This window comes from Phoca vitulina, unplaced genomic scaffold (genome assembly GCF_004348235.1).
Source record: "Phoca vitulina isolate PV1807 unplaced genomic scaffold, GSC_HSeal_1.0 scaffold11, whole genome shotgun sequence".
Taxonomy (NCBI): domain Eukaryota; kingdom Metazoa; phylum Chordata; class Mammalia; order Carnivora; family Phocidae; genus Phoca; species Phoca vitulina.
Genome location: NW_022589714.1, coordinates 45,702,360 through 45,715,876, shown reverse-complemented (window position 1 = coordinate 45,715,876; position 13,517 = coordinate 45,702,360). Strand labels below are relative to the sequence as shown.

At 41.7% G+C, this 13,517-nt stretch overlaps 1 protein-coding gene across 5 annotated transcripts in view; it reads left to right on the top strand.

Moving 5' to 3' along the window:
* CUNH6orf89 (chromosome unknown C6orf89 homolog) overlaps nucleotides 1-13,517 on the top strand; it is a 37,699-nt gene that overhangs the window by 9,359 nt on the left and 14,823 nt on the right. For 4 of the 5 annotated variants that reach the window (XM_032409912.1, XM_032409914.1, XM_032409915.1 and 1 more), the window contains 2 exons: nucleotides 842-1,049; nucleotides 1,576-1,789. In XM_032409912.1, the coding sequence (XP_032265803.1) occupies nucleotides 842-1,049; nucleotides 1,576-1,789 (422 nt within the window). Of the gene's footprint in view, nucleotides 1-841; nucleotides 1,050-1,575; nucleotides 1,790-13,517 lie in introns of those variants that run through there. The other variant, XM_032409916.1, reaches the window with a different exon arrangement.

Genomic DNA, 13,517 nt, shown 5'->3' with positions numbered 1-13,517 from the left:
CTGTAAGTGAAGGAAAATACTGTTTTGTAGCACAAGCACTCTAAATTTAAATTTAACTGCATTTTACAAATGTATTCTACTTCACTAGTTTTTACCTTTTGTTCTGTGGCCACTGTGAAACAATTTGGCTTTGAAGTAACTGTGAGAAAAATTGAATTTTGAAATCAAAGATCCTTAGGTCTTTTAAGTATGTAAAATACAGATAAAAGGCTCTTTATTGTCTCAAATCATATTTGCGGAAAAGCTTGAGGACTGCAGCCTACAAGGTCTGAAGAGTCCCAGTGCCATGGTTTTTGTGTTGCTTGAAATTCTTGCTCTGCCAATAACAAAGCGTATCAGCGTGTTCCCCGCAGTAAATCTTGCTTTCAGTGATTAGTTCCTCCTCTTATGTTCCTAAAAGGCGTATCTGATGTAAATGCAAAGAAATAACATCAACAACACTCCATATTGTGTTTCTTTTTATTTAAGTAAATTACCAGTAGCAGACCTCTTGTGATTAGTTTCAGAAATCATTTTGGTACTAGTGTTTCAGAGTCCCATTAGGGATTTGTTTGTGCTCTAGACTAGTGCTCCTCAAAGTGTTTGGGAACCAGTGCAGGTCTATAAACAGTTTGTTACCAGCCCACAATTAAGGAACACCTAAAAGCTGTGTAGCACTAACTTGACATTGTCTAGACATAGATTTTGTTTTACAAAAACATTGGCCTGCGGTGGATTAGGAAAAACACAAAGCTGGTCCTGCCCAACAGATGGTCAGGAAGCACTGTTCTAAAGGAAGGAGCTTTGAGGTGGAAGTACTTGAAAGAAACCGTCCTTTTTACATTTATTTTCTTTCTCCCAGGGATTTTGTATTGGAAGACATGGATCTAGCTGCCAATGAGCTCAGCATTTATGACAAACTTTCAGAGACTGTTGATTTGGTGAGACAAACGGGCCATCAGTGTGGCATGTCAGAGAAGGCAATTGAAAAATTTATCCGACAGCTGCTGGAAAAGAATGAACCTCAGAGGGGGCCACCCCAGTACCCTCTCCTGATAGCTATTTATAAGGTAAAAATGTGTTCTGATGTGGAGATACCTTACAGAGCATAAACTCTTCAACTTTCTCCCCAAAAACTACTGTCCACTGATTCTACCACTAAACCTTAGTTTTTCTGTGAATAAATTGGCCTTTGCTCTCGTAACTGTGTGTTACTAGGAAATTTGACTATTTTGTTAAATATCCTAGAAGAAAAGCTATATATTTATAGTTAAACTGTATTTGTGTGTATTTTAAACTGTATTTGTGTATAATTTTTAATAGCCCCAGGTAGTATGATAGAAGCTTGGTGAGCCTTGCAGTCCTCATAGTTCTCAAACTTTCAGTGCTTTCAGAAGTGAATGTAAAAAAATAATAATAATAATAATAATAATAAATAAATAAAAATTAAAAAAAAGTGAATGTAAATGGCTTGTTTATGAAAATGGATCAGTTCCTAAGGCACGTTGGAAATAGAAGAGGCGGGTTTTTTTCTTGGCATTAAAGTATTTTGTTTGCTGGGACAATTATTAATCCTTTCCCTGTCTTTCCTTGTAGGTCCTTGTAACCCTGGGATTAATCTTGCTCACTGCCTACTTTGTGATTCAACCTTTCAGCCCATTACCACCTGAACCGGTGCTTTCTGGAGCTCACACCTGGCGCTCACTCATCCATCACATCCGGCTGATGTCCTTGCCCATTACCAAGAAGTATATGCCAGAAAATAAGGGAGTTCCTCTGCATGGGGGTGATGAAGACAGACCCTTTCCAGGTAGAATGCTGCATTTTACTACTTCTGACATACAGCTTTCTTGACAGTATATGATGGGAAAGGAAATAACATGTATTGACATATAACGAGAAACACTTTCCCTGTTTTGTCTCACTTAATTCTGTGGGGACTGATGGGTTTTATTGTCCCTGTTTTGCAGATTGAGAAACTGAGGCTCAGAGAGATTAAGAAACTTGCCAGAAAAACACTTCTGGGGGAGCCATATTCAACCCCCCCCCCCCCCCCCCCAGTGCCAGAGCACACATGGTAGAGATGAGTGTTTTTGTTTTTAGGAAGGATCTGAATGTATATTATTCTACCCTTTCTCTCCTGTGCTCCCTATCCATAATAGGCATTTTAATAAATAGCTCTTGATTTACTGAAAGCATCTGAGTCCAGCTTGCTTTTAACCAGATCCTTGAATAGTCCTTGCCTGTTTGACTATGTTCTTGTCCCAGTTTGTCACAGTCTTTTAGTTTAGTCTTTTCTCTCTGTCTCACAGTGTGCTTATTTAGTGCTCCTAAGTATACAGTTTTGCCAGTAAGTTGAATTTAAAAAGCATTTAAACTTAGTAACGGTGCATAAGTGCACCACAGGAATTTCTAGTCTGACGCATCATTTGAGGACTTTCCTTCTGAGAATAACATAACATGATAAGACTTGAAATTTACTTTTTGAGAAACAGTGGAGGGGATTTTGTTATTTGACGGTGTTAATCTTATTTGCCCATATGAAGGAATACATAAATTAATTTCACAGATGGATTTCAGAACTTTTTGTGTAATCATGTTCTGAAACCTTTAGGTTCCAGCATAACTGTTCAGGAAGTATGTTTTCTCTTCAGTGTTGCTTTCAGGAAAAATTTCCTAGTGGAAACTACACTTTATAATGCCCCTCTTTAAGCCAAGACCTAATCAGTCATAAAAATCACTTGGATTGAGTCTCCTTTGAAAGCTATTTTTGTACACTTGAGGGAGGAAATTATGGAAAGATTTCCAAAATTATACTAAAATCAGAGGAAGGGACCATTATAAAACAAAAAGCCTTGTGAGGTTTTTTTTTCTTTAATTAGCTCATATATAGAAAGTTTTTAATTCCGGACATAACTTCATTGTATTTATTGAGAGGGTTGTTTTTGAAATGTCATCAACAAAGCTAAAAAAAAAAAAAAAAAAAGTGACATTTCCAGCACCCCTGTCAGGAAGGTCCAGAGCACATGGGGGAAAGATCCAGAGAAACTTCAATCAGGCCAGCCTGTACTGCATCCTCACATGCATTAGCCTCCTTTCCCTTCTTCCTGTCACTGCCTCCCTCAAGGTATCTTCTGCTCTTTGGCTCATAGAGATGAAGTTAGCAGTGTTTAACACCAAGTTGATGGCAGTTACTTTTTTTCTCCCCATCCTGTAAGGAAAATTTCCACAGGCTATTAAATTAGGAAGTGAGAGTCATTGGACCATGATTGCTTATTCTCTAAGTGAGAGTCTAGTAATTCAAGAAACCATAGCATCTCATCCACAAGCCTAACTATTGGGTCCACTCCAAATGAATATTTTGCCTTGCAGATGGAAATAAAATGAGTCCTTGGAGCTCAGTTGTAAAGAGAGAGCATTGGAAGGGTGGGGTTTTAGCTCTCTAATGTTGTTGACTCTATTAAAGTGCTGCTTTTACTTGTAAATGTGGATATTGATGCACCATATTTTCCTGTGTGTGATCATTCTGGGAAGCTGTGGCCATGTAAAACGAACAGCATATTGCATAGCATTTGGAAGGAAACTTAAGAATGCATAATATTATAAGGGGTAAATAGAAACATATTGGGGAGAATTAGGTACAAGAAATAGGAACTGCTGGGCCTGTAAGAGGGCTAGAAAAGGAAAAAATGTAAGTTATCATTCCTAATGTCATGGTACCAAAAAACAGCTGCCTTTTATTCAGGATTACTTAGTGATACCTTTTTAAGATTTTTTTTATTTATTTGACAGAGAGACACACAGAGAGGGAACACAAGCAGGGGGAGTGGGAGAGGGAGAAGCAGGCTTCCCGCTGAGCAGGGAGCCCGATGCGGGACTCGATCCCAGGACCCTAACGACTGAGCCACCCAGGCGCTCCAACTTAGTGATGCCTTTAAAGTAAATGTAGAGAGAATGGCATGGCAGATTCAGCTCCCTGAAGGAAAGCCCGCAAGCATATTGGGGCTGGCCTGTCTGTCTAACCTGTCACCCGTCCCCGCCTCCTCCCCCCCAGTCATCTGACACTCCTTGCAGTGGCACCTTGGGAATGACCAAGGGCAATGGTGGGAGCAGTGCTGAGGTACCCGAGGCACTGCCACCAATGGTGCCAGGTTTCCTGCCGACCTCTGGTACTTTTTCCTCTTGACTCCAGCCAGGGAACAAAAGGCAACATAAGTGGGGCTCTTTTTCTAGGTTCCAGCCTTGGATAGGAAACCCTGCTCCTGAATCCTCTTGATGAGAAGAACGAGGTGACTCTCTAGTGACTCACGTCAACCTCCCACTCTGCAGCAGAAAATAAATAAGCTGACACTTACTTAGTACTTACCAGATTGCCAGGCCCTGTTCAAAGGGTTTTCCATATATTGTCTCATTTAATCTTCACAATATCCCTGTGAGGTAAGTTCTGGTTTTATGCCTGTTTTAAAGATGGAGACGCCGAGGTACAGTGACATTAGGTCACTTGCCCAAGGTCCCAAGGCTAGTGAGTCATAGAATCAGGATTCGAACCCAGGCATCCTATCCTCAGAGTCTGATCTCTTAGCTTCTGCTGGGAGTAGTGTGTAGCCTCATAGTATGCCTGGAGACTCTAGCTCTAAGTTTGATTTGGGGGGAAAAAAAATACTTGATTTTGGAGTTCTTCACTCTCAGCTCTCAGCTCCCTAGTGCCTGGAACAAGGTTTGCAGCTGGTACTACAGATCCAAAGATAAGCCAAGCTCTTGGCCCTTTAGAATTTTCCCGATCTAGTCTTTTCCTAGGCATTCAGCCCAGCTCATCTTCCTGTCTGCACCTTTACAGGTAATATTTGACTTGTTACTTGATTAAATCCTTTATCTTATTAACCCATAGTTTTCTCTTTGCAATCACATTCTTAGTTCTTGTTTTCCCCCCCAGCCTCCTATCTTTTTACCCACTTTGTTTTTTTTTTTTTTAAAGATTTTATTTATTTATTTGAGAGAGAGAGAATGAGAGACAGAGAGCGTGAGAGGGAGGAGGGTCAGAGGGAGAAGCAGACTCCCCGCCAAGCAGGGAGCCCGATGCGGGACTCGATCCCGGGACTCCAGGATCATGACCTGAGCCGAAGGCAGTCGCTTAACCAACTGAGCCACCCAGGCGCCCTCTTTTTACCCACTTTGATCTTACCAGCCATACTCTTGGCTTTCACCCTTCCATGGCATCACTGAGTCTTAGAGCTAAAAAGGAACTTTAGCATTGATCTAATGCATAGCCCCATTTTATAAAGAGGAAATGGAGGACAGGAGAAGTGAAGTTACCTGCTTACCCAGCTAAAAATACCAAACTGGCCCTTGAACGTTTGTTTCTTAACTCTAGTCTAGCGTTCTGTCCATCACACCACACGTACTGCCTGCTGTGTCTGCCCTCAGCCAAGCCAGGCTCCCTCATGTTAGGCCCAGTTACTTTGTTTATTTCAGGCATCTGTAATTTTTTTTTTTATTTTATTTTTAAGTAATCTCTATGTCCAACATGGGACTCAAACCCACAACCCTGAGATCAAGAGTCATGCGCTCTCCTGACTGAGCCAGCCAGGCACCCCTAGGCATCTATAATTTTTAATTGTGACACCCATTTATACTGAGGAGGCCTGGAATAGTTCCCATCTACAATGAGAAAATGTATCTCTTGATCTGTCCTGCATAACTGGAACTTCATGTATCCGTGAACTTTCAAGGGAAGGTTGAAAGATCCGGCAACATCAAGGAGTTTTGAGAATAGTAGATCATTCGTGGACTTAGAACTAAGGACCTAATCAGAGTCTAGGCCAGTGCCCAGAGATGAAATGCTCGGACCTCAGGGAATGTCCTATTCTTTTATTTGCAAATAAAATTTGAGGTGATAATAGCAGCTCTGTCAAGCACTTACTGGATATCAGGCCCTGTGTCATGTACTGGGCCGTGTATTTCCTCAGTAGTCACAGCAGTCAGAGTGGTTTCCGTTTTTATGTCCATTTCAAAGATGAGACTGGTGTGCCAGGGGATTGACTATTCTAAAGTCTCACAGTTAGAAACCGTGTTTTTAAATTGAAGTATAGTTGACACACAATATTACCCTAGTTTCAGATGTGCAGCACAGTAATGAGACAAGTCTGTGTCATGCTGCGCTCCCCACAAGGGTAGCCACCGTCTCTCACCATACAGCGCTGTTACAGTACCATTGACTGCATTCCCTAAGCTGTACCTTTCATCTCTGTGACTCATTCATTGCATAACTGAAAGCTTGTGCCTCCCAGGCCCCATCACCCATTTTGCCCATCCCTCCTCACCCCCCTTCCCTCTGGCAACCATCAGTTTGTTCTCTGTATTTATGGGTCTCTTGCTGCTTTTTTTGTTTTGTTTTTTAGATTCCACATGTAAGTGAAATCATATAGTAATTCATATTTGCCTGACTTACTTCACTTAGCATAACATATCCTCTATGTTCATCTGTGTTGTCACAAATGGCAAGATCTCATTCTTTTTTGTGACTAATATTCCTCGTGTGTGTGTGTGTGTGTGTGTGTGTGTGTGTGTGTGTGTAACATGTAGGATTTCACTTCTCTGTCATACCTTTTTAAAATATAGACTAGCTAGTATAGGGTGCCTGGGTGGCTCGGTCAGTTAAGCGTCTGCCTTCAGCTCAGGTCATGATCCCGGGGTCCTGGGATCGGTCCTGCATCAGGCTCCCTGCTCAGCAGGGAATCTGCTTCTCCTCCTACCCCACCCCCTGCTCGTGATCTCTCTCTCTCTCTCTCATGTTCTCTCTCTCTCTCAAATAAATAAAATCTTAAAAAAAATAGCTAATATAAGGAGGCTATTTGGAGTAAAGAAACCTTAGACATTGAAAGTTAGGAGGTGACTATCCAGCTTCCATAGGCCTTTCTGTCTGATGCTGCAGGGAGGGGATAGAAAGAGAGGACTGGAAAGAAGTGAGATGCAGCATGTAAGGTGGCTGAAGAAGAGCTGTGTACAGAATGGCATGGGATGGTCTGCTGTGTGCTGTTGGCTATTTTCCAGGTTGCTCACTTTGTGGTATGATGGTTCTAGCCAGTTGTGTAGAGAACACATCGGATGAAGCCTTTTCAGGTAGATGGAGGCCAAGTAGGGAGTCTGGGTAATTCTTTTGTTGTTGGGGATTTTATGGGAAGGGGAGGAAGACAATTACTACCTGGCCATTCCTCAGTCCTTTCCCACCAAAATATAAGCACATTCTTCATCCACTTGGTGATCTCAAGGCTGTAGAGAGATCAAAAGTGACTCTCCCTCTTGAAGTTTGGCTCCCCTAATTAGATGGATGGCATAGGCTACCCCATCCATTTTTCCTCATCATTTCCCTCTTTCTTTGCTGGCCACCAGCCTGGCCAGTGTCTCTGCTCCTGTCAGGTACCTCTCCAGAGGCCTGCCTTCTAAGATGACTGAACTCTACGTTTCGTAGTTGATATTCTCAGCTTAAGTTTTCATGGTCTCCAATGACATTTTTATTTGGAAAATACATAAGACACATATAAAGACACAATAAAGAGGTATAAGATTTTTATTTTTAAAAATACAGTTTTAATAAAGAAACTTCTCGGGGCACCTGGGTGGCTCAGTTGTTAAGCGTCTGCCTTTGGCTCAGATCATGATCCCGGGGTCCTGGGATCGAGCCCCGCATTGCGCTCCCTGCTCCGCAGGAAGCCTGCTTCTCCCTCTCCCACTCCCCCTGCTTATGTTCCCTCTCTCGCTGTGTCTCTCTCTGTCAAATAAATAAATAAAATCTTTAAAAAAAAAAAAACTTCTCTCAGTTCCTCTAACTCTTCCACCCAACCAACCACTGGTTATAGTTTGATAAACATACTTCTGAATTTTTCCGTGGCTGTACAGATAGGTATACTTAACAGATAAATATATTTTGGTACACGCACACAGAAAAGGGGCTTATGTACATACTTCCGCTAGTACCACAGGTTGGGTGGCTTAATACATCAGAAATTCATCCTCTCACAATTCTGTAGACTTAAAGTCCAAAATCAAGATGTTAGTAAGGCTCTCTTCCCTCCAGGGAAGATTCTTGTTTGCCTCTTCCAGCTTTTGGTGGTTGCCAGCAATCCATGGTGTTCCGTAGCTGTGGTAACATAACCCCTGTCTCTGTGCCCATCTTGACGTGGCCATCTTTCCTCTGTGTGTCTTTGTGTGGTCCTCTCATCTTCATATAGGGATACCATTTAGAGCTGATTTAAGGCCCACCTTACTTCAGTGTGACTTCATCTTAATTAGTTACATCTGCAAAGACCGTATTTCCAATTGTTGTTACATTCTGACATTCCAGAAGGACTTGAATTTTGGGGGGGACCCTGTTCAACCCAGTATGTATACTTTTCCGGATTTTATATTATTCCATTCTGTGAATATTCCATAATTTAAGTTTCTAAGGAGTTTTTTTTGTCCTTTTTTTTTGCTATTATAAAAAAATGCACCTGGGACATTCATATATAGATATCTTTATATACATGTACTATTATTTCTTTAAGATATTCTTAGAAGTAGAACAGCTGGGTCAAAGGGCATGCACATTTTAAATTTTAATAAATACTACCCAAATTGTTTTCATAAACTTATACCAATGTATACTTTCATTAACAACATATATGCGGGGTGCCTGGGTGGCTCAGACGGTTAAGCGTCTGCCTTCGGCTCAGATCATGATCCCGGGGTCCCGGGATCGAGCCCCACATTGGGCTCCCCGCTCATTGGGCTCCCCGGTCAGCGGGGAGCCTGCTTCTCCCTCTCCCTCTGCCTGCTGCTCCCTCTGCTTGTACTCTCTCTAATTAAAACAACAACAACAAAAAAAAACAGCATATATGCACCGGATATTGTCATTGTTTTGCCAGTTAGAAAACCAAAGAATGGTGTCTTATTTTAAGTTGCATTTCTTTGATTGTTACTGGAATTGGATGCCTTTTCATGTTTTATCAGCTATTTATATTTATTTTTCTGTGAATTGCTTGTTCATATTCTTTGCCCTTTTAACATTTTTTATTAAATAGGAGTTCATTGTACATTAGAGATGTTCTTTGTCTCATATGCAAATATTGTTTGCATGTTTTCTTCATGGCATTTTGGTTTGTGTCTTGCTTAGGAAGCCCTTATTTCTCCCAAAATTATAAAAATCATCTCATATTCTGCTCTAATTATTTTTAAAATTTTGTTTTATCCATTTAGATCTTTATCTAGAATTTATTTCAGTGTATAGTGAAAGGTAGGGATCAAACTTTATTTTCTTCCAAATAGGTGGCAACTTGTCCCAACATAATTTACTGTATCCATCCTTTCTTCACTGAGTTAAAATTGACCTTTATCACAAATTAAATATTCTCATTGTGTGTGTGTACACTGGATTTGTTATTACATTCTTCATTTGATTTTATTGACCCTTTTGTCAGTTACTTTATAAGAACATAGTTAGTTCTCATTATTTGCTATGGTTATGTTCTATAAAGTCCCTGCAAATAGTGAATTAGTGAATATTGACCCATTGCCCTTAGGGGAAATCAGAGTTGGGTTCCTGAGAGTCTCTGGCCACATTGTCATCAATTGATGAATACTTTATGTATGTTTTTGTTTAAAGATACCTTATTTAATATATATTGTTGACTCATTAACATTGAATTCACAGTCAACAGCACTATAACTCATGCCTAAACAAAGCCTATCTAACACGTATATTTTCTCTGTAAGGCAAATCACAGCCTGCTTGCACTTAAGAATGCTAGAACTTTAGCACTGTGCTCGGAGGCCATTTTTTTAATTGACAAACTACTTGTTGAGCAGTTTTGGGTTCACAGCAAAATTAAGCAGAAAGTACAGAGAGTTCCCATATACCGCTGTCCCCACAAATGCATAACCTCCTTGGGAGCCATTCTAAACAGCAAAATCACCAATAAAAATATAAAAAAATGTAGCACCAAATAGACGGTGAAAAGGACACTCGTTTACAGTTTGAGAGGTGAAACAAAAAGGCCGCATGTCACCTTCTTCCACCTCAGCTAGGCTTTGCCACTGTGCATGGCTGGGGATGACTGCAAAAGCACCACAAGAATTGATGGGGGTTACAAATAAATTTCAGGGAGTAGGCACATTCACAGATCAGAATCTGTACATAGTGAGGATTGACTGTAGTCTTTTAATTACAGTAGCTTTATAGAATGCTACTATGTTCTTACATCTAGAAGAGCAAGTGCCTCATTATTTTTTCTTTTTCAAGAATTTATTTTCTTAAAGTTCAATAATAGACAACCCAATTAAAAATGGGCAAAAGATTTGAATAGACATTTCTCCAAGAAAGATAGGCAGATGACAGGAACGTAAAATAGTGCAGCTGCTTTGGAAAACAGTTTGGCAGTTCCTCAGAAAATTAAACACAGGGGCGCCTGGGTGGCTCAGTTGGTTAAGCAACTGCCTTTGGCTCAGGTCATGATCCTGGAGTCCCTGGATCGAGTCCCGCATCGGGCTTCCTGCTCGGCAGGGAGTCTGCTTCGTCCTCTGACCCTATCTCCTCTCAGGTGTTTTCTCTCTCTCATTCGCTCTCTCTCAAATAAATAAATAAAATCTTTAAAAAAAAAAAGAAAATTAAACACAGAGTTACCAAATGACCTAGTCATTCCACTCCTAGGTATGTACACAAAAGAATTGAAAACACATGTCCACACAAACACTTGTATGCAAATATTCATAGGAGCGTTGTCCATAATAGCCCCAAAGTAGAAATGTCCAGCAACATATGAATGAATAAACAAAACGTAGTATATCCATGTAACAGAATATTACTTGGCAATAGAAAGGAAAGTCAACTGATACGCACTGTAACGTGAATGAGCCTTGAAAACATTAGGCTAAATTAAAGAAGCCAGACACAAATGACCATATATTGCACAATTCCGTTTATTTGAAATACCAGAATAGGCAAATCCATGGAGACTGAAAGATTAGTGGTTGCTTAGGGCTGGCAGGAGAGGGGTTAGAATGGGAAAAGTGTCTAATAGGTATAGGGTTTCTTTTTAGGGTGATGAAAATGTTTTAAAATCGGATAATAGCGATAGTTACTACAATTCTGTGAATATACTAAAAGCCACTGAATTACAGAGTTTATTTTTTTAAAGATTTATTGATTTGAGAGAGTGCATGAGTTGGGGGGGAGGTGTGAAGGGAGAGGGAGAATCTCAAGCACACTCCCCGTTGAGCACGGAGCCTGTCTCAGGGCTCGATCCCAGGACCCTGAGATCATGACCTGAGCCGAAATCAAGAGTCAGCCGCTTAACCGACTGAGCCACTCAGGTGCCCCTGAATTGTACACTTTAAATGAATGAATTTTATGATCGAGGAATTAAATCTCAGTAAAGCTGAGGTTTTTTGTTAATGTTTTATCTACACAGAGAAAGCAGAATAATGCCCTTTCCCTCCAGTCCTTCCCTCTTCACGCCCAGCATGGAGAGAGCTCGAGCCGTCCAGTGACCCATGAGCAGTCAGGGGTGAGGGTCCTCAGGTCCACCATCTGCGCAGGGTCTGTGACATAGGCTCTTACTGTATTCTCCAGTGGTATCTGGGCCCAAGGGGGGGCGTCCTCCATAGATTTGAGGCAGCGACCAGACTTTGTAAGTCATTTATATAACCAAGGACACCTCTGGCCCTGAAATTATTTCCAGAGTTAATTTGGGCAGGGGATGGATTATTGCCTGTTGCTGTTCTCACGCATTTACTCTTCTAGATAAACTTTAGAATGAGATTGTCACAGCCCCACCCCACCCCTACCTTCACCAGTAAGAACTCTGATGGGAGACTATCCAAGTTCTGCTAAATATATCTTGGGGTAGACTTGGCCTCTTTTTAATAGTTAGTCTTCCCATCCAGGATCACGGTATGATATGTTTGTTTATTCAGGTCTTACTTTATGTCCTCCAGTCAAATTCTATAGTTTTACCTTTCTTGTGAAGCTTACTGCTAGTAATGAATGAGGCCATTTTCCATTTCAGCTTTGCAATGACTGTAGCTAGGAGAGGAAGAGGTAATTGATGTTCATGTGTCTAGATGTGTATACCTTACATTCTGCCACCTTATTGAATCCTCTTTGTAGTACTCTAGTCTCTCTTTTTCTTTCCTGATTTTTCCTTCCCAGGGTTTTCTTCCTCCGCCTGCTTTTCAGGGCATCTCTACCTGGAAATCCCAGGAGTGTCTTAAGCTCAGAATAAAACTGAAATTCAATAAGTCACAGCTAAAATGATCTCTCTGTGCTCTTAGGTTCAGAACTGCTCACTGCTAGCCCCTAGCCCTTAAAGCACCTTGGTATACATTAAGATGCCCCTTTCTCCTGACACTTGACTCTTACCTCCTGGAGAAGTTGCCATAATTAACTGACTCAGTTGGAATAGGACACATGCCTGCAGGAACACGTCATGATCAGTCTGCAGGTCTCCAGCATCTCCTGTGTCCGGGCCCCCTTAGGAGAGGCGTGCTTGGGCAATCTCAGCACACAGCATTCTTTAGATCTGTAGGTTGTGCCGTCACTGCCTCAGTTTACCTCTCATTATATGTCACCTCTCATCACGGTACAACCTCCGCCCCCCAAAAAAGGACAAAAACAAAGTACAACCCAGTCTTCCTCTTCCCAGCCTCTCTCTTCTCGGACACTCTAGTCACAGCCCAGAATAACCTTCCTAAAGCATTGGAAACCACTACCCAAAGGCCTTTGCTGGTTTCTTGTTTTGCTCAGAGTCAGAAGTGCTTCACGCCCTGGAAGCCCTCATCACAGCCATCCTACTTTTCTTTTCTCCTGCCACCCGCTCTGTGCTCTTGCCAACACACTCTGGTGCCTTGGTTACTGCTGTCGCCCCTCACTCTCCGCTTGCTCATCTGTAATGGGAGAAGAGCACTGCCTCCTCGATAATCATATAGTAAAAAAGAAATGATAGAGCATGTGAACATGACCAGCCCAGGGCCTGGCATTTAGCACGTCGATGTCCTTTCCCCTTCCTTCCTTCGAACTCCCTCACAAGGACTTTGGAAACTGAAATACTTATATAATTGTAACATACTGTTATGATTACTTATGCCTCATTGTATGTCCATTACCCAGAGTGCTTGTATTTGGGCAAGAATTCATTGTATTTGACCTCTAATTAGGAACATTTGAAAATATCTCAGAAGAGGGGTGCCTGGGTGGCTCAGTCGGTTAGGCGTCCCGACTCTCAATTTTGGCTCAGGCCATGATCTCAGGGTCATGAGATTGAGCCCTGCATCGGGTTCTGTGCTGGACATGGAGCCTGCTTAAGATTCTTTCTCTCTCCCTCTGCCCCCACCTCCCATTCATAATCTCTCTCTTTCTCCCCGTCTATCTCAAAAAAAAAAAAAAATATCCCAGAAGAAAAAAGCATAACTTTGCAGACTCGGTGTGCCACCTGAAACAGGTGCCACAGGAGGGTTCCTGGCTGTCCCTGGAGGCCCCTGGCAGGATAAGGGGGCAGCAGAGGGTC